Here is a 23,991-nt window from a genome sequence, read left to right on the forward strand (position 1 = left end):
GAGGTGAGCTATATAGGAGGGGTGCAGGGAATTGAGGTGAGCTCTTTAGGAGGGGTGCAGAGACAGAGGTGAGCTATATAGAAGGGGTGCGGAGACAGAGGTGAGCAAAGTATGGGGGGTGTTAGGGATAGATATGAGCAATGGTGAAGGGTTAAGGGGTATCTTATGAGTGGAGGTAATGAAGAGGTGATCTGAGGGGAGAATGGTACAGAGGTGATCGGTGGTGATGAGGAGGGGGTTGTGGTAGTAATCTGTAGTGTGGAATTCTCGGTTTAGTCACATTGCACTGACAGAAGGAGAGGCACATTTCATATAAATGAAGTACAACAAAGGTTGTTGTGATGCATTGCTTGCCCTTTAACTCTCCTCATATCCAATTCTTCTTAGCCTTTTCCACCTCCTTTCTTTCCCCTTTCTGTTTTCCCAATCTTCTGTATTTCCTCCCTCTTTCCTCCAGCCCTATCATTCCTATGTTTTCCTTTCCATGTGCTCAGAATTGCTAGTACCCATCCCACATCACCCCTCTCCTTGTATCCCCCATTCCTTTCCCTGTAATGATACTTGTACTAGTCACTGTTTTCTGTCCAATAAGGCTGAACTTGTTTATTTATTGTTTACTTGGTTATGTTTTCATTTCATTTTTCATTTGATATACTTGTTTGGTTTTGATTCACAATACATTCTTTATGTTCACTTTTTTTGCTGTCTGATTTTTTTTTCTTTTAGTTACCAGTCTGGTCACGTCAGTTACAACAGGATGCCAGCAATGGTTCCCTGACAGCATAGAAGTAAATCAAAAATGGGCAAAGACTGACTCTTTAGAATGATTCATATACAGATGAGAAAGAAGAAAGACATCAACAAAGAATGACAGCATGAGAGGAAGAATCAGAGGTAGCAGTAATATTTATGTATCTGGATTCCAGTGTGCTTTGTAATCAACTTATTTCGGGTTTACAAGAAAATCCCAAAGCTCTTCTTTCTCCTTCTCCTTTTAGAGTCCTAAAATGAGTGAGAGGCAGGTCAGAGCATATACAGTACAGGTAGTTCCCGGGTTACATACGCAATAGGGACTGTAGTTTTTTTCTAATGTTGAACTTGTAATTTGGAACAGGTACATTATTTTAATAAATGCAATTAGGACAGATGTTTGTCTCAACATATTATTAGGCAGCGTAATGTCAGTTGCTGTAAAAAATCCTCACTGTGAGTTAATCACAAACAGAGCAAAAAAAAAAAATCTATATGGAGCCTAGACATTCAATAACTTCTGGAGCAAGATGTGCTTTGATATGCAAAAAGAAACAACTGCAGAGTTTGTCTTGGTCATTAAAGAGTTACAAGAGGTTAATAAAAGCAAAAGACTTCTTCTGCAAGTCATGCAAACCGCCCCCCATCAAATCCTGTACACATATCTAGGAGTCATCCGTATGTCTACTACCTGTAGTACTACCTGTATGTACAATAAGATTAAATAAACCTTTAATTTTAGCAGATTTTATGTCTTTACCTATTCATTTCACACATCTAACAATCCATCCTTGGGTTCTTAAACATGATGAGTGGTAAATTGTTTAAATGTATGGAGGTTAAAGCCTGACTCCAAACACATTTATTTTAACTTTTATTAAAATAGCAAAGTGTTAAAAAAATGTTCAAGTTTTTTGACTTTTACACACATTGGGGGACTTCTTACTTTCTGTCTCTGTGAAGCCGATACTAAAAATAGGGAAGCGGTTGGCACCAGAACATCCATAGGTTTTAAATTTGAAATATTGGGGAGCCAAATTGACATTTCTTGTTTGTGATTTCATCAGGGAGACTTTCTTTAATGTTTCGCTGTCTCATGGCACCTATACTGGAAATAGTGATTGTCAACAGAACAGAAATCACTAAGCCAAGGGCAAAGCTTTCCATTGAAAAAAATGGACAGTGTTCATAGAAACTTCAGCAGCATGCCATGTTGAAACTGATGCACCTGATGCATTTATAGAGAATGCATTGCTTGAATAAAACAAATGCTGCATCTTCAGTAGCATGTTCAATGCATTCTTTAAAGCTGCACTGGGATGCTTTGCTTCAGCATCAATATAGCATGCCAAGCTAGTTTTGAAGCAAACCAATGTGGCAGCATTCATGGAGACTGCCTATTTGCTTTGTGTGGAAAGTATTTTCAATGCATCGTTGATCCAGGGAACATCCGCCTGCCTCATGGAATCTGGAAGGAATTTTTTTCCCCCGTTGAAGCAAATGGTACCAGGGGATTGTTTTGGTCTTCCTCTGGACCCGCTTTGTCTATAGGGTTTCATATCTGGGATATGTTTACTCCCCCAGTGGTTGAACTTGATGGATTTATGTCAACCTGACCTTCTATATATGTAACTATGCATTCCAACAACCAACATTTACAATATTTCAAATATGGTTGAAGCAGGCAAAAAGCAATGGAGAATGGGCCTAAAACCGACCATACAATATTAGATGTTAAATGCAATAGAAACATTGAATCTAAAAGAAGTGTTAAATACTCATTGATTGAGAATCCCAATCTTCTGCCAGATGAGCCAGGGTGGGAGCTTGGGGAAGAGCTGTGGCCGAATAATGGGCCATTTACTGCATCGAGTAGTACAAATCTAGCAGTTGCAATGTTCTAATCAATATATTTAATCAGTTTTATGCTGGAATCTGGTCTATGTAATCTAATCTGATCTATGTCAAGTGTTGCAGAATAGTAATCTAGGTAGACAATCAGTATCAGGAAAATGTTTTTTTTTTTTTACCTGATCAGTGTATGGGCAGCTTTAGTCATTAGTTAGTCGTACACCATGCAATATTTCAGTTGTAATCATACTTGTAAGTGGATAGCGGGTGTCCAGCATATATCTGGGTCTATTCCTGGTTGGTTTATTAGTCTGAAGGAGACTGTAAAGCACTGGGAAATAAAAGTATCTTTCACGATCCTTTCCAACTACTAGCACAGAATGATGAATGAACGAGTGCTGTATATACAGCACCGTTATGCTCTATAGAGAGGGGAGGGGGGGGAACAACTGAATGGCACCTTGCTGCGCGCTCTCCCCCTTCCCTTGCTTTAGGATCGCTCGTCATCCATCGTTCCTGGATCTTCTAGGACAGTCGTTCGGATGATGGACGACTGACTGACACACGCCAGGTTCTCATCCGATATTGTCCCTGAGTCAATTATCAGGCGAGAAGTGTTGGACGTGTGTACGTAGCTTAATAGAAAATGTTAATGCAATCAACAATAGGATTTATGACCTCACTGTCACAGGGAATCATAGAACAATAGACAATTGTTTGAAAAAAGCAGATCCTTGGTCTCATGCCTTGATAAATCATTTAATTCTGAAACCAAACCAGTGAGATTTGTTGACCTGGAGCAGAGCATTAGTATAGCACAGTACAGCTGAATAGCAAAAGATTGGCTCAGTGATCCAGGTTGTATCAGGGTTGATCTGAATTTTAGTTTAAGTTGTAGCTTACTATGGGACAACAATTTGATTAGCTATAGCTGGCCTTTTTTCTATTTTCTCGTGGGCCAAATATAATTACAGTGTGGGCCAGAATTGGCTCACGGGCCTGAGTTTGACACCCCTGGCATTGATTGTTTTTGCACACTTGCCTTAAAAATCAAAAAATCCAAGTAATACAGGTCTGAAAATGTTCCACATCAAGTCACCAACCTCTTTTAAATTAGGCTTAATGTTTTTTTTTTTTTTAACTAATGTCAAATTAAAGAAGCAGCTACTCTATTAAGTATGGTTCCATTGCCTTCCTTTCCAGAAAATGGTAGTTGCTTTGTGTCTAAGACAGTGTTTCTCAAACAGTGTTCCTCCAGAGGTTGGCAGGGGTTTCTTGAGCCATAAGCAATTTGGACCTTTTTGGCTATCTGTAAGGGTGTCTAATAAACTGTGAGTTGTGGATATAGTAATTATTGGCAGGGGTTCCTTAAGAGCTGAAAGGTATTTCAAGGGTCCCCCGTGCTAAATAGGTAAACTTCAATGAGTAGCTGACCTGGAACATATATGTAATTTAGAACTTGGGAATCTAAAGAACCTAACTAAACAATATATATAAAAATTAGGAATAATTGGTGTTTGGAAATTCAGCAGAGACCGACAAGTAATGTGTCAGCACTGGTATGTGCAGAATTCTCATGTGAGCTCAGATTCCTCTATTCATCCAGCAGCAGGACAGTCCATACACAGGGTGCTCATAGGAAGTGGGTTGGATTGTGTCATTCATTACAGAAGATCAGCAGTAGACAAGTAGGAAGGCAGAGCTGGAGAGGGGGGAATGGGTTGGTGAAAAAAATGATCAAATTTCTTGACTCAACAGACAGTTAACTATTACTGCTCAGAAGAAGCTTAACCATAGAAACATATATTTCAAGCTGCTGTTTTTACAAGTTATACATCCAAAGTGTACCTCTCAGTGATATGAACTCCTTATCAGTGTTGCATTTTCAAATGATGAAAGTATATGTGAGTGAGCAGCTGGTATGAAATACAGTTTCTACTATCTACCTAACACTGAATTATCAGTTTTATTGTGTATATCATTCAACAGGTTATACATTTACTATGTGGACTATTTTATGAGCTTGGCTTTTTATAGTCACCTAAATTGTTTTTAGCAATTTCTGTGCAAGTGCCAACCTGCAGCTGTGTCCGATTTCAGTAAAAAAATAAAAATATGGAAGGCAGAGGCAGCAAAGATTAAGAAAACATAGAAGCATTTGGTGTACACATGTAATCTCTGCACCCACTTGTAAATGTGGAATAGACTCACTCAAGAAGTAGTTTCAGCCCGTTTTATTTATTGTCTTAAGAAAAACCTGGGTGCATTTCTAGATAAATATAACTTAGTAATTGCTTTTTTTTAAAGCAAAGACACCAGAGGCTTTTGATCCAGGGGATATCTAATTGCCTTACAGAATCAGATAGATTTTTTTTTTTATCTTTTAGAGTAAATTGAACAATGATTTAACATTTTTGGCCTTTCTCTGGATCACCTGTACATATGGGTTTCCAGCTAGAACAGCGTTTCTAAACCTAGGGGTTGCTAAAAATACAAATGCTAAATACAAATGATCTTTTTGGCTATCTGTAAGGGTGACAGCATTCCCAATGGCAAGCAATGTAAGAGGCATTCTTCCTACCAACCACTTCACTAGTACACTGTGAACTGTGGGTATGGTAATTGTAGCAGGGATTCCCTGAAAAACTGAAAGTTATTTCAAGGGCTTCCTCATGTTAAAAAAGTCAGAAGGGCTGGTCTAGAATATGCAGGTTTTCTATTATGATTATTTATTTCTTTAGTGGTTGAGGTCAATAGATTGTGTCTTTTTTCAAGATATTTAATTATGGGCCTTTCACCAAATATTCACTAATGGAATAGATTTAAAGCAGAAGTAAAGGTAACAATTAAAAAATTGCAACCAGGCAGGTGTTTTATGGCAGAAGGGTGAGTGCCCCTTTAGCAATAAAATAAATATACCTGCCTGATAACAATTTTTAAATACACTCACAGTCCCCATTCTATCGTGGGTGCCGCCATCTTCCTCTATTCAGTGTTTCCTTATCTTCTGCCATTTGCTTGGCCAGAACAGGATGACCTAATTCTGCATACTTGTGGGTGTTCATTGAGTCCCGGCAGCTCCAGGACAAATGTATTGTTCTTCAATTTTTATTGTATTTTGATGTGGTGGGGGCCAAGAACCAGAAAAAGTTACATCACAGGTAGTCAAAGAATATGTTTAATAAAAAATAATTAAACTTCAGTTTGCTCTATAGAACCTCATAGAAAGTAATTAAATAAATTACAAACAACTTTTCTTTGAAGACGCATGTTCAACTACAAGCCGAATCAGACCACACAGAACATTACCAGCATACTGCATGTATCTGGGAACATATTAGACACGTAGATTGTAAAGCCAAAAAACATGGGCTATAAATATGAATCATTAAACAACTAACATTCCCATACTAGCTATTAACACACACTGGAAAAAAAGATCAGGGGACACTGAGAGGATACTGCTAATGGTAATTTTTAAAAAAAAGTGCATTCCCCTCCTTACCCTACATGTCCTCCATTTTCATTTAGGCCACAAAATCTGACATAGTTTTCAATTTTTTTTTATTTTGCTGCTTAAGCAAAGGTGTGCATTCTGATGACACAATATATAGTACAGACAGCAGAGAACTTGTTAAGGCTATAGATTTACTGTTTGCATTGCCACTATACACAAATGCATTGACAGTTGTCACCCTTTGAAAGGTCTACAGGAGGTAATACTTGCAGCACTGCTGACCAGTATGACTTATTAGATGGTATTTCAATGTTTTCCAGAATCAGTGCAAAAAGAAAACCCCGGTCAGTGTAATATTGCCAAAAGAAGTCTAACATTTTAGGCTGTGGGTAGCAGTGATGGATAAAAACCAGTATCATACAGGTGAGCACAACTTTCTATATAAAGGCATTTTGTGGATGGGGGGGGGGCGGAACTTAATTGCATTATGTGTTTGGAGTACCATGGAACCTTAGAACAAACAATGGCAATAATATATTATATAGACTTTATCTCCTGCCCCAAGCTCTGGAACTATTGTTTAGAGTAGCTATCTTTTTACATTGTATAATTGTTCAATTTCATATTTTAAACTGTATTTTCTAAAGCCTCATTGCAGTATACAATCTGATATTGTAACTTTAAAGGATTGTTTAAATTAAGGAATTGTAAATACTCTTACATCCTGTGTTCATTTAATTCCTATGAAGAGGTACTGTAATACAACCAGAGAACTGAAAATGTGATACTTCTTTTCCTAGTGTATCTTTGGGGCAGCATACATATTGCCCAATAATATTCCACATAGGAATATCTGGGGCCTTATGACTCTTAAATTTATTGGATATCAGTTCTAAGGGGTTAAAAAGGCAGAGTTGAAACTGAACAAGTTATCAACACTGAAAAATGCATTGGCTGACACCTGTGACCATACTAGGAAGAGAAAGTAAATTTCCCCAATGAATATATATCATTAAAACTCATAATTTCTAATTCTAACCCGCTAGTTTCTATCAAAAACTCAACTGCCCAGTTTTGTCTGCAATAAAAAAAAATTGCAATCCATTTTTTTCTTTTTTACTTCCATGCCTACATGTATAAAAAATGAAAAGGTAACACAATTTATTTTTGTCCTATTTTTTTGGATTTGAGGTTTGAACAGTCGAGATGTCCAGTCATAAACTATGATTATGTGTTCTGGTACTGGCCCCATGGTAACAATCGAACATTTAGGGTTCCTAAATGGGATTTGATTCTGAATGTTGTGTTTTGATTGAATTCAAAAGCTTGATTTTTGAAAAATGTGTTTAAGTTCTACTTGCAGTTCATGCATCCAAGTTGCATCTCTGTCTTGCAGGGGAAGAATTTATTAAGCATTTGAAGAACAGATCAGAAAAACAGATCTTAACTGTCTGCATCCAAAGAAATTTAAATCAAAGAAGGCTAGATGCAGTCTCAGAAAGAATATCCATGATACACAAGTAAAGCTCACTTCAAGGTAAAACACATATTACCACAATGCACAAAACCGGCTGCAAAATTCCAATTATTGAATGATACTCCAGTGCACTTTACCAATGCACAGTGCAAGCAATCAAACTCATCTTTCTGCTAAAGATGTTAGTTCTGCTCAGCCAATCTTGCAGTTCACATACCTCTACCATATTACAAATCCAGTTAAGAGAAGCCATTATTTTCTTTGTGCAGCTTTGTGTGCCATCTGTCTGTTCACTGAAGATTAAATTAGCAGAATGGTGATGATGACACAGAGGACACAGAAAGATGAAAGAAAATAGAGTTTACACATCGCTACTGTACAGCAATGGTATGTGTTACACACAAATGCCTGAGCCAAGCTGCTATTCCTTTGCCAGGTAAAATGTCACCTAAATCTGTTGGGTACAGGTAAGGTCCAAATGCTTAGTTGCCAAGGTAAAGGAATGCTGCAGCTTGTTATACACAAGTCCATCAAACATTCTAGGCTGCTGAACTTATACTCAAAACAGAATACTTGTTTAAAAACCTTTATATTGCCAACCATGTATGGTTTAACCAAAGGGACCTGTAATCCCACAAAAAAATTCATATACGGTATTATTATTGATGAATCCTAAATCTCAGAACACTCTTTTTTAAATGCTTTTTTGAAACTGCACCAAGGTGCCAGGAAGAAATAGTTGTGATAATTTTGTTATAAAAAATGCCACCTGAACATCTCTAGTTAACTCTTCTTTAGCCTAAAATACCAGATAACAAAACAGCTACATAGTACAAGAGTCACAATCACCAACCAAAGACCTATTGCATTAACTATATTTTTTAATAGAGGGAGGGGGTAAGCCTTTATGAACCAGGCTATCTGCATCTATATTCTCCAGGCTGCACATCTGATGTAGCCAATGTAAATGGTCATACTCACTGCAGGATTCTCTGAGCATTTTAAAAAACATTTATTGCAACTTAAGCAGTAGGAAACACCGGAACGCCTTGCCTTTCTGAACCTTTCTATTTTAGAATTCATAAATTAACATTGAAGTCTTGGGAAACACCTGGCAAAATACATTTATTGAAAAAAATCATGGACAGGGTGAATAATGTCCCTTTTACTGTGGTGGTTCGAATTCAATTCTTATAGACATATAAAAATGGGGTCATGCTTATGACCCTGTCAAGTGGTGTTAGGCCCAAAACTTTGCAGGCACCATTAGATAGGGAGACATTCAGTCATAGCTCAAGGTACCTCTGGAGATTCATGGTTGAGAATGGCTGCTCTATAGTGATATCTTCTGCTAGAAACCCCAGAATATATTTGTCGCAGTTTTATCCAGGTGTCACTGGAAAGTGGAATCCCAGTTATGATGGAACCTGGCTGTTAGATGACAACGCCATAACTACTTTAGGTGTACAGCTGGGATACTTACAAGGTGTGCTATACCTATGAGCGTGACATAAAAAGACTCAGCATCATTAACAATCTACAAGGACGTACATAGGTATAAAGGCTTGTTGAAGGGTATGCCATTGAGTCTTTTTGTGTTGTTGCTTATAATACATTTAACTTATAAAGCTGCGTACACACGTCAGATTTTTCTCGCCCGATAATCGGCATCGGCCAGATATCGGGCGAGAATCTGGCGTGTGTACAGCCGGGGTCGTTCATCGTCCGTGGATCCGTCCTGGCGGATCCACGAATGATGAACGACGAGCGATCCTAATGCAAGGGAAGGGGAGAGCGCGCAGCAGGGTGCCGCTCCGTCGCTGTCTCCCTCCCCTCTGCATAGAGCAGAATGGTGTTGTATGTACAGCACCCTTCATGCATCGTGTAGTCCTTTGTCGTTGGAAAGGATCGTGAAAGATCCTTTCCAACGACAAAAATTGCACGTGTGTACGCAGCTTTAGTGTAACAGTATGTTTAGCTAAAGGTATGAAAAGGAAAGTAAAAACTTGCAACATATTGATAGAAGTCTTCTCAAGTGCCATGACTGCTTGAGTGCTCTTATATATAAATATCATTGTTTTGTTTTAGCAATGCCAATGGTTGCTGTCCCTCCAGCATCTGCCAGTAAGGCTGCCTATCATTAGGATTAAGCAAACAGACTACAATTTACCAAAAGCATTTATAATGAACTAGGTTAGAATCTTAAATTGGAAATCACTGTATCCTCTCTAATCAAATCAGCATATCAGGACATTCCCTGCTTACCCCAAAAATCACATTTTATTGTAATCTGAATAAAAAAATGCCACTAATGAATTGACTTAGATTTTGATCCTAGCACTGTATCATAGGGATGGGCTAACTGAAAAATCATATATCATGTGATTTTGTGTAAGCATAAAATGTCGATTTCTTTTTGATAAAGTACAGGAACGGTTCATATCAACATTTGTGAGCTAGCATACCAGGATTTGGGGCAGCCTTTGTGCTTGAGACGACTTATAAAGGTATACTGCTTGTATTTTAGTATTGGGGCCAGTTAGTAGCATTGGAGTACTAATAAATGGGCTTTATTACTCAGTACAAATGAAAAGACTTGCTACTTACATGCCTGGTTAAAGTAATTATGAATATTAAATGAAATAGGTCTTAGACTTAGAAATTCATTTTATAAAATGTGTATTGTAGTTGAAATGATGCACTGCTAAATATTGATATATTTAACCTTTTCCGAAGCAAATAATGTGTTTGGACGTGCTGCCCTGTAAACCGAGCAGTAAGGAAGCAGAGAAAAACTGCAGCTGCTTTCAAGAACAACCAAATAGGTTTTATCTTTCCATCATTAACCTTCTCGGGGTAAATAAAACAGGAAATTGAAAAAGGCAGCCAAGGGCATCTCTACAGTTTGCTTATTATCATTAGGCTTTTGCTTATCTCTTCCATTCTATGTGCAAGTCTCCTGACAATTCCGTAAAGAAATTTGGTCATACTTGATAGGTATTCATTGAATTCAATCTGGGTGCCTGCATACTTTAAGGTATGTAAACTCTAACTGAGCAACACCTATTTGCTCCATTTTAGTCTGATATATATACCATTGAAAGGGTTTATGTTATGTCCGTTTTAAATGTGCAAATTACAAATTAATTTTGTTGCAAATTTTGCTGTGTTGTCTACCTGAGCCATGAGGTACTATGCATTATTTTAAAAAGAATAATGGATTGCAGTTTTCTTCCACGCAAACAAAATCTCTGTTGTTTTATGGAATTGATGTTATTGTAAAGTATTGCACAGACTGGTTTACATATAAAAAAAATCAATGGCTAGCACCTGGCCCAGGCTACAGCCTCTCAACACAGCCATTCTATATGTGGAGCACATGTTTATTTGAAAAAAAGGCCATTTATTGGGGAAGTATTTCCAAGTTAAAGTGAGTACACTTCCTTTAATTTAAGAAGATATGAGAAGATATCAGGTTTTGATATTTGCCTGAAAAACATCCTATGAAATAATCCCTCTGATCTGAACAAACCTTAACCAATCATAATGTTTAGGTCTGTATACCCCAGGGCACCTGTCTGCACATGATCTTATATGACAAAAAGTATGAGAAGGAATGACTGCATTTTTTTTCACATGTACATGTCTTATAGTCAAGAAGTCCCCATTGATGCTTTTAATTGGAAAGAGTTGTTGCACTGGGGTTATGGTAGATGGGCAGTGCACATGCAAACTGTGCTTTCCTAAGTTCTCAGTATGACGATACAATTAAGTTCTCAGTATGACGATACAATTAAGTTCTCAGTATGACGATACAATTATAGGGACTGCAGGACATATAAGAGCAGCATGCAAAGCTTTCAGCAGGCTTTACAAAAACAAACACATGCAACCGGATATAATTATTTATTTCTGATTATTCCTATGCTCAAGATGGGTAATTCCCCCATGATGCATGTCCAGGAGTGTCAGGTGATCTATCTTTCTCATACTTGGGTACACACCCAAATGGTATGCACCATTTTATCTTTGCTGAATCAACAGAAACAATGAAAAAAATTAAAAAGCATGGTGCAGAACTTTTTTTATGCTACAGCTGAGATTTTGTTTTTCTAGGGAATATAGTTATCCTCTATGTCTATCTCCTCTAAACAAAAGGTAAATAAAATTTAGGCTTAGATGTATACTTGCCTAAATCCCATGGCTTATGTAGTCATTCCTCCTAGGCTTCTATGGGGACCAAGAATTTAAGGTATTAGGATCTATTCTCATAGAAGCCTATTGAAAATCAACTACCTAGGTGTGGCCAGCAAAAAAAAAAGATTTTTGCTGCATTTTTTGAAGGTTGTGCAGGCCACAGTCATGTATATATGCATCTGGAATGAAGGGGAGTGCGTGGATACTTTTGTTCAGGTAACAGTAGGTTATACCTTTATTTGATGTGCTTTTAGTTACCTTTATACTGTAATATGAATATATCTGCATGTTTTGTGTAAAGCTCCACTTTAATCTTTGAGAATGTCCAACCTAATGGTCACACCACTCCTGAGGTCCCCCCTAAGAAGCTGAACCAAACCACTACACTGAAAATACTGTAAGGTGCCCATCTCCTTTATTGATACCTCTACACCTTTCAACAAATCCCCTTAATTAAAATAAATAGTATAACATTTGATCATGTATACAATGGGCATTAAAGCAACTCATCGCAGAAACTACGTGGCAACAACTATTAAATTGCACAATTTATACCTAAATAGAAAACAAAACACAATTGATCAGAAATATGGGGACCAGTTTACTTCAGATTTGCACATATATGAAGATGAATGGATTCATTTTACTGTTTATTGCCAAACTTGAGACCAACAGGCCTGAGCTCCTTTTTTTTAGCATTCTGGAATTTATCACCCTGTCATCTGTTTCTCTATCTTCAGATAAGACTATGGAGAACCACCACTGTGATCCTTGTTATTAGGCATCGGGGATAACAACAACACATACATTTGACAAATACAGAGTACAAATGATGGCGCATCACACGGATTTGTAACAATATTGCAATGTAGTTCATGATGGATTAAAAATGTTTTTTTACGGGTACCTGGCCAGGCAGCTAAAATAGGAGGGGAGGCAGGAGCACCTATATTAGGGATTACGGGGCTGATTTATTAAAACTGGAGTAAAAGCAACATCCAGATTTGCGTTTCCATTTTCCTTAAGATAAAACCTGATTGGTTGCTAAGGCAGCAGCAGTAATTTTAATATAATGTTCTTTGCTTGACCTTGAATCCCCAATAAATTGATAAATACATGGTTAACCCAGCAATGACGGCAAAGGCCAACAGGAACAATTCAGGAGGATGCGGCAGTACCTGAGAATGGGGTCTTTCATATTTAACAGTGACGGTTATAGCATTTAGCAAGGCAGCATGTGCATTGCCCTCCTTAACAATAAGCCACAAGAGCACCAACTTTTTTGACAGAAACAGACATCTGTTTTAATACTGGTAAGTATGATTATGTTTAATAATAAAGTGAACCTTCAGGCAAAATATATTATCTGCCCTGTATGCATATTAACAACTATCTTTTGTGTGCACAGTTCTGCACTTATCTCATGGGCGACTATAGGAAAAAAATGTCAACTTTTACCACCTTATTAACCGCCCTAGGATTTTGATTGGACAATCGATTAACATTTAAATGATGTTGTGCAGGAATCTCAGGAGACTCATCAAGGCAGATAAGTTTGTATGAAAGAATTGAAAATGTTGAATGCAAAAAATAAATGCTAGAGTAATAAATGTTTGGTAATCAATACACAGAAGGTCTTGGTTTCTGCATTTACCTGGAGATCCACTTTATTTTTCCACTGTTTCAGCGGCAGTGTTTAATCTTTTTCTCAAACTTTACTGCTTATTTCCAGCAACCCATTACTGCTTAAAGATCATCCATCATTAATAGCACTTGTGTTGTGTTAAAATCTCCTAATATAATACTGAAGATAATGTTACTTTTTTCCCATTTTCTCCATCCATTTTTGGTCTCATATGCAAGCTGTATTGTCACAGAATTGTAGTATTTTGAATGTTCCCCTTTGTCACAACTGCTCCATTCTAAAGATGCATTTATGTAGAAAAGATGCATGTTGGGGCTCCCTTATTTAGCAATTGGGGACCAGATCATTACTAAAAGACTCTGCATTTTGCTATAAACGATTTGTAACAGGAACACAATGTATGAGCATTGAAAATGTCTGCAAACTGAAGCTTTACATTCAGTTTACAAGCCGTGATTTCTGCTACCAATACATGTGAGTAAATCATGTTTCAGTCTAGTATTAGACTGATCACTGTACTCTGCATTCAATTTCCTATGTGGGGAACACAGCAGTCAAACATACACAATATTGACAAAACGGAGTAACAAGTTTAATGTCTTCCATTTAAATGCCCCAAGTTATCACAGTCAGCTAATTTGAAGCAACTACACACATTAAAATTGATTTTCATATGTCTTTGCTAAAAAATCTTCTTTATCTCAGAGCCTAGGACTTGAGGAAAATGTTTTATAGGATTAAAGTATTCTGAATTGACTGGGCCATGACTGTCCAAATTCCAGTCTGTGAGGGCCAGGATCTGCACATATAGTTAATATTTAACATTAGTAAATTTAGAATATTGTGAATAATTGTCCAGAAATAAAAAAAAATAATGATATTCCTGGCCTGATTTTGGCCCTACAGACAGGGGTTGGACAGCCGAGGACTGGACTTCTGATCTCAAAGCACAGATGACAGGAAAAAGGGTAAAATATCATATCCTAAAGCTTAATAATGTAATATAAATGCACATTTATATCTTACAATATGCAATCCAGATGACAGATCCATACTCAAACTGACAGATGTTATGGTTTATTCCCTCAATCTACTGATTTAGAACAAATTTGGCACATTGAGTTCTTCTTCTGGCTATACGATAAGGACACCCAACACATAAAAGCTTTGGACTGATCAGACTGGACAGAGAAAATGAAGAATCATTCTTGGCATGGGCACACAAAATGCTCCAATACAAATCCATACCGCGTCTGCACTGAAAGTCCATACCAGTTACTGAAAATTATTTAGTTGCTAAAATTAGGTATCAAGACAAAAACAAATACATAGTTTTATCAAGATAACAAAATAAGTGCTTTTAATGACAGATGTCCTTTAATACATCAGTAACAGATCTGGTTTTAACAATCTGCGGCACTGAGTCATCAGAGATACAAAATGGCATACCGATACAGGGAGAAAGGAAAATAATCCGAAACAACCCCTATGCAAACTTCTCTTTGCAAAAATTGTATTATTATTATACTGTAACCATACCAACTGACCAGACAAATAAAAATGACGTGTATGCTGCTGAATTGCAGGTCAGTTTGAAGCTGAACTCCAGGAAGAGTTTATTTTTGGTTGCGATAAATGCATGAGTACCTGAATTTGACTTGGTATCAGCCTCCTACCATTCCTTGCACAGCAGCACTTAGGGAGGGGTAGCATTAGGAGCCAACTAGGTGCTCTTCATGCACTTGCTACCAGTGATGAGAAATGACTCATCAGACCTCCACTCTCCTACATGGTCCAATCGCAGGCTAGGGAAAGGGAGGTGATCAGGCTCTAGGTTATAACTTGCAACTGCAAGAAAGTCTGGTCACCAGTGGTGCTAAGGAAATCCAAGGACTAGCTGAATATTAAAAAAAATCTTTGGCAGATAAAACAACTCTAAATACACAACTGTGTATTATGTGGTCATCCTGGAGTATGCAATAGGAAAATGACTCCCTGATACCTGGCCGGACCTCCTGTACCACATGGGCGGCATTTCTCTGCCACTGTAAGCCATTTACAATATAAAAACAGAACTGAGTGGTGATTGAACCAACCAATGCTCAGTTATGAGTTGTACATTAGTACATGTACTAATACTTTAAAAGCTCCAAATGTTTTAAATAAAAATGCTTTGTTACATTTGCAATCCTCCGTTATATGACGTTTTGAAGTTCACCATCTCTGAATCCTATCTTAAAGAAATCCTTTACTTTGTAAAGGATTGATGCGGCATCATTGCTAATTCGCAGACAGTGTTGTAAAGGAAGGGGCGTAAGCTTTGTGCTTTCACATAGGAGAGGCAGAATCAAGGCTCTTTTAGAGTCAAAGTGTATATTCCCAAATGAATAATATTTAAATAAATAATCTTGGTGCCTATATGCTGTACTAACAGACTGAATGATGCTACCATAACTTACAAATAAAAAATAAAATAAACAATTTTATGATCATTTCCCTTTACGGTGAAATAAAACACAGCTACTAAACATTTCCACGACATTCTTAAACTGCCCAAATTATTGCTGAGTTCTGTTAAGTGATACGCTTGAGGAAATTGTAAAACTAAAGGCAGAAAGGAAAACCACAATATACTCAGAGGGTTCTGTGTTTCACTGCAAATATATTATTTATATACAGCTCTTAGAGAGCAGGTTTGCCTTTTATTTCTTTTTTTTTTTCGTCTTTTTTAAATTTTTTTCCATAAAATTACCCCAAACTTCCCTCAAACAAAAGTTAATGCCTTTTGCTGTAAGTCTCTTACAGCACAGTGTGTATTTTTTTGATATTACATACAAGTAAGTCTCTGTGAGAATATTACATGCAAAACGTTTTCTTAAAACGCTATTTGCATTTTCAGAATACTGAAATGTCTCCTTGTCTTTAAAATCCTTTGATGCACTTGTAACACATAATATTTACAATTAAAATAACTGTAGGCAAGAGAAGGTTTTGGAGAAGGAAAAGGTTAGGGCTTGTTTTATAATTTAAGTGCAGATGTTGTCAAGGTTAGTCTTCTTCTGAAGAATCCGAGTCCTCAGATGAGGAAGACGAGGGGCTGTTCGATCCTGAGGAAGGTTCTGCCTTCTCAGAGCAGTCATCTGTGCTGTTCTCATTCTGAGAACCAACCTCTTTACTTGCTTTTTCTTCCTGCCTGGGAGCCGGAGGTGGTTCTGCTGTGGAGTCTGGGGCTGCTACTGGACCAGCATCTTTGCTAGTCTTCTGTACATCAAAAATGTTCGGTTGGGGCACAGCTGGGATGTGAAGATTAAGGCCTGGAGTGAGAAGCATCCCTGGGTAGAGTATATTGGGTAACAGCAGTGGGTTGATAGATAAGGAACCTGCTTGTACAGCAGTTCCCATAGATGTGGAAGGAGGACTTGAGTTCTGCCTGGATTTGTCAATAGAAGGGGACATCGTCCTTTCTTTGCTATTTTCAGCTTCTTTGCATTCATTTTTACAGTTCTTCTCTTTCTGCTTGGCACTGGGCTCTGGAGACTTGTTCAACAGGTTTCCCATACCCAAAAGGTTGGGTAACCCAGCCAGCAGCATAGGGAACATGGCGGCCATATTTTTGGCATCTCCGCCGGAAGAAGAGAGGCCTGCAGGCAAGCCAATTAATCCAGCTGTCAGCTGCAAGGACTGGAGATTCTGGAAGTTCTGCTGTAAAGCCTGGTAACTGGAAATATCCATGCCTGGGATAAGGCCATTTGCTAGAAGAGGGCTGACGTTCACAGAGTTGCCAGATGCCGTGGCTGCTGCTGCCTTGGCAATTTCACTTTTTGGCCTCCTGCCTCTTCTGCTCACTTCTTCACGCACCACAGGGCCAGTTAGGATACGGTCAAACATACTATCTGGGAGGAAACCCTACAGAAGGAGGAAACAAAAATAGCCTCATTAGGTGATAGAATGCAAGATACTACTAGGGCTAAAAAATATTAAGACCAATTGTTAAATGTCCTTATCAACAGATCCAATTTAAAAAAGCACACAGTTTTGTTCTTAAATTATTCATTAGTTTATTTTAAATTTTTTTTTTACAAAAGATTGTGCCAAGGTCTCGCTTTCCATTAGCTATTGCGGTTTTTGAGTTCTTTATAATTAAACTAAATAATTATGTAACTGAACTGAAAATTCTATAGGATCCAAAGAAACAAACAAAAGGGTATTCTTGATGTTTGGAGCTCTAAAGTGAAATTCTTTTTTTAGATTAACAAAAAGCAGTTGAATTAAGCAGACACAACATAATTTACATATATTATTAATACTTATAGGATCATTCCTTTGAATTTTAGCCACAACAGGCAGATAATGAGCATTGGAGAATGATAGAAATTCTTTATACATTTAGCCTATGTGACTGTATTTCAGTAAATCTAAAAGCGCTGTGTTATAAACATTCAAGGATTTGTACTCACAGATTGCTTCACAACGTCTCCCCACTCTGGAGCCACTCCGTATTCTGGATTTTCTTTCAGGAATCTGCACAGGTCCTTAAGGGGAGGGGCAAATGCTCCCCCAACCTAAACATAAGCCAGAAAAGTTATGTACTACAAGCCTTATAGGATGAAATACAACGTAGCTCCCCCAGAGCCATTGAATCTGAAAACCCTGGCAGAATGAGTGGCCAATATATTGGTGCCATCACTATTACTTTACCAACAAAAAGTATGCACTGACACTTTTCAAACAAAGTATAATTATATCTTGTCATATTGTCAGTGTCTTGTCTTTTCTGTGGGTGACCTCTGAATATGTAGATTAACATTTCCCTTACCTAGCATAAAGGAATCTGCACATCTTCACCCCCAATTATGGACCCACACAATGTGCAACAAAGGCTTCATTCAACTAGGCGAAAAGGTTGCATTGAAGTGATTGTTCTCTTTTATTTACTAAAGAAACCTTTCAGATGCACGGACAGGTTTAAAATGTTACTAAAACAAACAAAACATGTAATATATTATTTCCTCCCTGGGTGATTACCTTGCTGCAAACCTTGTATCATCACCAGCGATTTAAAAAAAATAAAAAAATTAATTTTTTTAAAGAAAAAAAATAAATCAGGGAAAGTCACTTGCTAATGAAGGTGGCTAGTTATGTTGGGTTCTTAGGGTAGGTACTATAGTATGTAAAATGTAGCCACCCTACATTTCATATACCAATGCAAAATTGTCTTGGGAAGGGAGCACTTTTAGCTTTTTATGTCTGCAAAGGCCAGATACTGCAAAAATGTCCCGTATTATGTGCAAATATAAGGTCACATGTGTATGGTGAGATGTTGAGTCCACTTGCCTTCCTGGCGTTTCTCTTGTTGATAAGCTGAACACGTTCGTCTCCAGTAAGGCTGTTCACATCAAGCTTGTTGGGATTCCGGCATCGATGTCTTTTCTGTTTTGGCCTACCATCATGAAGCTGCATCCTCTGAACACAAACATACACTATTTGATTAACATTTATCCACATCAAAAAGGCTGTTCATCTGTGGCACCACTAAAAAGTACCAAGCATATAAGGGTATGGGGGTGCACAAGACAATCTGTCCTTCTATCTGCATGATGTGGGGCGTGGCAATCACTTGCCACAACCAAGTCAGAACATACATGGAAGGGGAAAACCCTGTATATAAGCACAGACTGATATGGATCATATACAAGTTTTAAATGCAAGGCTCCCATGGCAAATGTGGTAAAGAAAGAGTGCTGAAAAGGTGAATATAAGTAGGTGGGGATGGTCTAATAGATGAACCTTTCACTTCACCCTAAATAAACCATGTCAGAGATTCTCTTTAAAACATAAGTGAAGTTAAAATGCAAAGCAAGCAGTTCCTGTATTATAATATAAGAAATACTAAACATTCTGAACCAAAAAACTTACAGGTATAGAAGCACCCCGGTCTTCTACATAACCAGGATGTGCTTTAAGCCAGCTCTCTAGGTCTCTCCTTTTTGGTGCGTCATCCCCTGCTAGCCTTGTGCCATCCTTTAGGTTAATGACAGGGACAGGGCTGTCTGCGTCTATGATCTACCAGAACCCCCAGATCCTTTTCCATTCCTGACTCCCCCAAACGCATGAATAGCTGAAGACTTTTTCAGGCTAACCCCTAAAGCCAGCTAACAGACAGATGGTGGCACCTGGCACTGCAGAACTAACACCCCCCCAAACTCTGGTACCAGGCGGATGGCAGCAGCTGGATAGCTGAAGGTGACCACAATCACTGTAGGTGGGCAGGTTTATTTGCCTAACAATTATTAAAAGCTGTTTTCCAATGGGGTTCTACATTGTAAAAGGCAGGCACAGGTTTAAGAAGTACGTCAAGAAGAACAGGCACCCCACTGTTCAGTATATCTGGAATTCCAAAAAAAAAAAGAGCTCATGTTCATACGAATGGAGAACAGCAAGAAATATGCTGAAAAATATGCAAAGAGATCAGGTGCTTTCCAATCTGCCCTGTCATCATCTCTAAAAAAAATGATGGCTGGAGATATCTGAGGGGGGCCCAAACATGCTATCAGCAATAATGGCAGGAATGGGTCACCTTTGTCAAATACCACAAACACGTCTCAGTTTAGTATTTCACTGGTAAAATATGTATGGAGAATTCAGTAACAATTTAAACCCAATTCATGAATAATTTGACTCACATGATTCAGCATCTTATTCCTGTTCATAAACAGGATATCAACTCCTTCTACATTCTTCCTCCTTCCTCTTCTTTTCTTGACAGTTGGCTGAACATCTGATGCCACGCCATTCATTCCAGAAGTTGGCAGTGTATTAGAAGTACCTTAAAAATAAAGATTTTATTTAACAGTATATTAACTGTGTATGGATTTAAAAATTAATCAAAATAAGGAAAAGAGCAAAGTACAATAACATAATACAAAGTAAGTTTCTACTACATTTTTGCACAGGGTTCCCAGCACTTAAATAGGCTGCCTAAATATGTCAAGTGCTTCTTAAACCTATTAGAATATATTGAGTTTTCAATATAAATATCCAGAACCCAGGCTAAAATAAAAGCATAACCATAACAAGAGTCTATAAAGATACTGTGGATTTACTCAGTGCCAAGGCACAATAATTATTTTATTTTTTGACATATATACTCAGGTACAAACCAAGTTCCCTCCCTTAAAATGGCATTAGAAAAAAGAATCTATTTATACTTGTAAATGTAAATGTAATGTAAATTATGTAACAAAATCTTGCAGTCAGAGATAAAAGTTTGTTACACACTTTACATGAAGACACAGCGCCATCTACTGAGAGCAAAAAACAATAGACAAAATATCATTTAACGGTAAGAGATCAATTGTAAGAAATTCATAAGTTATAAATACTATAAATAACCTGTAAAAAAAAGGGGAAAAAAATGATACACAGACTGAGCCCATGTGATATTAATCATACACAGTACTTTTAAGTTGCTAACAATAGCCAAGAAAATATTGAATATGCTTTCAGCTGCAGCTCTGAGTTGCCCTGTAAAATAACCTGTCAAGAAGGAAACATGGAAGCTTCCACGGCAGATCTGTGACCTTTTTCTTGCCTTCATTATCTAGGCAAGTCATAGATTTGGGCAAGCATATATTTTAAAAATATCTGAACACCTAAGCATCTCCCAAGGTCACAGAAACAGCGGGGAGTGCAGCCAGGAGGAAGATGAGTTTTAAATCTTTCTCTAGAAAACATTTATTGGTGGCAGCTTCTATATTTCTATCATTACAGGTTCCCTTTAACAAACTTATCTAACAGGATCTTTAGAATGTCCTATGGATGAAAGTCTGAAGAACTGTGGTCTCCAACCTTTTGGACATCACGGACCACTAAATTTACGGACTCCAGACTGCGCATGCGTGAGGAGCCGTGTGTCACTTAAAGGGGAAAAAACTTCCCCCATAGTGACGTCATGATGCCAGAACTCACCCACTCTTCCATCACAGGTCTTAGCCTGCGATGGGAGAGTGGGTGGGTTGTGTCCAGAGGTCCTTCTGACCCCACTGAGGGGTGCACCAGCCAGAGCCGAGGACTGCCAAAATTTTCTTGCGGATCACACAGGTTGGGGACCGCTGTATTAGAATAAATCTACCTAAAGGCTATTGTCCTCTAATTTAAGGTTGTAGAGCTTTATGGTTATTGTTTGTTTTACAAATATGCTTTTACTGTATCCATTGCTCTGTATAACTATCATTCTCTTTTGTTCAATAAACAATATACAGAATATGAGTAATTTACAACCTTTTCCTTTAGATACTTTCATATATAAATTGGAAGTGAGGCAGACATAATAGATACAAATTAATGCAGCTCTGTGTATGTGCACCTCTCTGTACAATCAAATTACATTCCAAAGATCTGCCTGCAGCCTCTAATGACTTAGCCTTTCCTGTAGTAAGTGGGCAGCTGATCGATTTTTTAAAGAAATGTTGCAATTTTGATAATTAGCTTTATAGAATTTGGAGATTAGGATGGTAAAATGTAACTAGTATAGGTACCTGGATTGAATTGTTAGCATCTTGTAGCCCATACTGTACAACAAAGCTCTGAGTGGTTTAAAAAGAAGCAGCACTGGGAGCACATTTGTCTTGCAGTGCTTATACCCATGAATATAATGTGAATGCCAAGGAGGAGAAATGAGGGTGACAGACTGATAGACTCGTTTGTCTGCTAGGAAAAGACCTCTAAAAACTATTTATAAAGCAGGGAATCTAACATGCCCTTGTGGGAAGCATTGACTTTCATTAAAACACATGGACTTGGAAGAGTCCCACCAGGGAATGATTGAAGGAATGTCAGATTCCCTGTTTTATAAATAGAGCCGCAGGTGTAAATCTCAACACCATACATATTATACATATACAAATATAACCTCCTTAGCAGTTTAACTGGAGTTTAGTTTTATAATATTTATCCGTCACATACCCATCTTCTTACCTGATGCCGCCAGGGGTTTTGGAAAGGTTACAAGACTGGCCTCAGAGGCATTCTGAAGATCCTGCAACCGAGCCAAATACTGCTGCTGTCCCATTGTCTCCTCACCATCCAGAGGCCTTTTCTGAGGGATCCCTTGCTTCTGAAATGTCAGCTTTAAGCCACCTTCCTAAAAGGGAATACATCTGAATTAATAAAAGTATCAAACCCATATATAACACCTAGCAGATGTTAGGCACTAATTCCCCAGCAGCATAACCCTAAAGCTTTATGTTAGTCAGATTTCAAGCAAAAAAAAAAAAAAACATTGATTAAAAAAACAACAACCCTATCCCCTTTTTATGCTGGCCACATACATATCTTGTTTAGGATGGAATCGGTCAAATAAATCAACATCTTTACCTGTTTACTGGATTCATAATTATTTTAATGGACCGTATAGGTTTACAATGTTGATCTGACAGATTAAATCTGAAATAAAAACTTTTGTGGTGCCTAAAATCCTAATATTAAAAAAAAAGATGTGAGCCAGACAGGAATGATTAGCTCACCCTTGGTCTGCTAGATTATGTAGATCTACATTGTCATCCAATCTAACCAACAGAAGAACACGGACACTCTAGATCACTTGGCATCGTAATGCTTCATTTAAAACTACACTGGTCAATACTTTGTAGACAACGTGGAGTCTATTTAAAAAGCAGAGGTATAGCTAAGACATTGCTTAAAAAAATAATAAAAAACACATTTATGTTGACAAGTTGGCAAAAATGGTAGGACTGATATCCTGGGACCCTACAATTAGACTGCACAGACATACTTAGACTACAGGTTGTCAACATATGGACTGCCATAGTGCCTCTTGGGTAGCAGAAGGGTTTACTGCTCAATGCTTTCCTTATTAATACTGTATTATGCTGGTTGTGATGACAGCATACAAGGTAACGTTAAGTCTCAACTTCATCATTCTTTATTATATTTAGGGAATGTTACATCTGGACAGATGTTTGCTATGTGCTACATATACAACATCATAACCTGTTGGTCCGGATGGTTAAATATTAAGGGGACTCAATGTATTGAAAATAAACTCTTCTGTGTGTGATATGAGATCAGGGGACCGGTGTGCATACTGAACATTTATTCCCGATTTATGTCACCATCATTGATGATTCTGACACTCTTAAATATGCTTGAATAATCATTTCCAACTAAAGCTGCATACACACCTGCAATTTTTCTCGTTGGAAAGGATCTTTCACGATCCTTTCCAACGAGAAAAGACTGCACGATGCATGAACGATGCTGTACATGGAAGAGGACACTGGCTGCGGGGACCGGCGGGGATACAGGTAAGTAAAAAAATATGCATTCGGACCATAAGACGCACCCTGATTTTCCCCCCACTTTAGGGGGAAAAAAAGTGCGTCTTATGGTCCGAAAAATACGGTATATTGCTGTGCTATACAAATCTACATTACACTTCACTTGCCTCAGGAGCCTGACGCAAAACTCTATTTAAGTGAATACACAGAGAAAAATATCTTAGAGCACTGTATCATAAGGATCATCTATGAGTGCTTTTCAGATAACTGTCCAAATTACAACAAAACCTAATACTAATAGATGCATTCATCACTG

At 37.9% G+C, this 23,991-nt stretch overlaps 1 protein-coding gene across 1 annotated transcript in view; it reads right to left on the reverse strand.

Annotated features, from left to right (window-relative positions):
- Positions 1 to 5,763: 5,763 nt before the first annotated feature.
- The window catches only part of CHD9 (chromodomain helicase DNA binding protein 9), a 108,351-nt gene continuing 90,123 nt past the window's right edge, over positions 5,764 to 23,991 (reverse strand). The window contains 6 exon segments of the mRNA XM_072422748.1: positions 5,764 to 17,283; positions 17,835 to 17,939; positions 18,712 to 18,840; positions 19,294 to 19,440; positions 20,061 to 20,203; positions 22,354 to 22,519. Coding sequence (XP_072278849.1) covers positions 16,426 to 17,283; positions 17,835 to 17,939; positions 18,712 to 18,840; positions 19,294 to 19,440; positions 20,061 to 20,203; positions 22,354 to 22,519 — 1,548 coding nt within the window. The 3' untranslated portion in view covers positions 5,764 to 16,425.

Source organism: Pyxicephalus adspersus, chromosome 9, assembly GCF_032062135.1.
Source record: "Pyxicephalus adspersus chromosome 9, UCB_Pads_2.0, whole genome shotgun sequence".
NCBI lineage: Eukaryota > Metazoa > Chordata > Amphibia > Anura > Pyxicephalidae > Pyxicephalus > Pyxicephalus adspersus.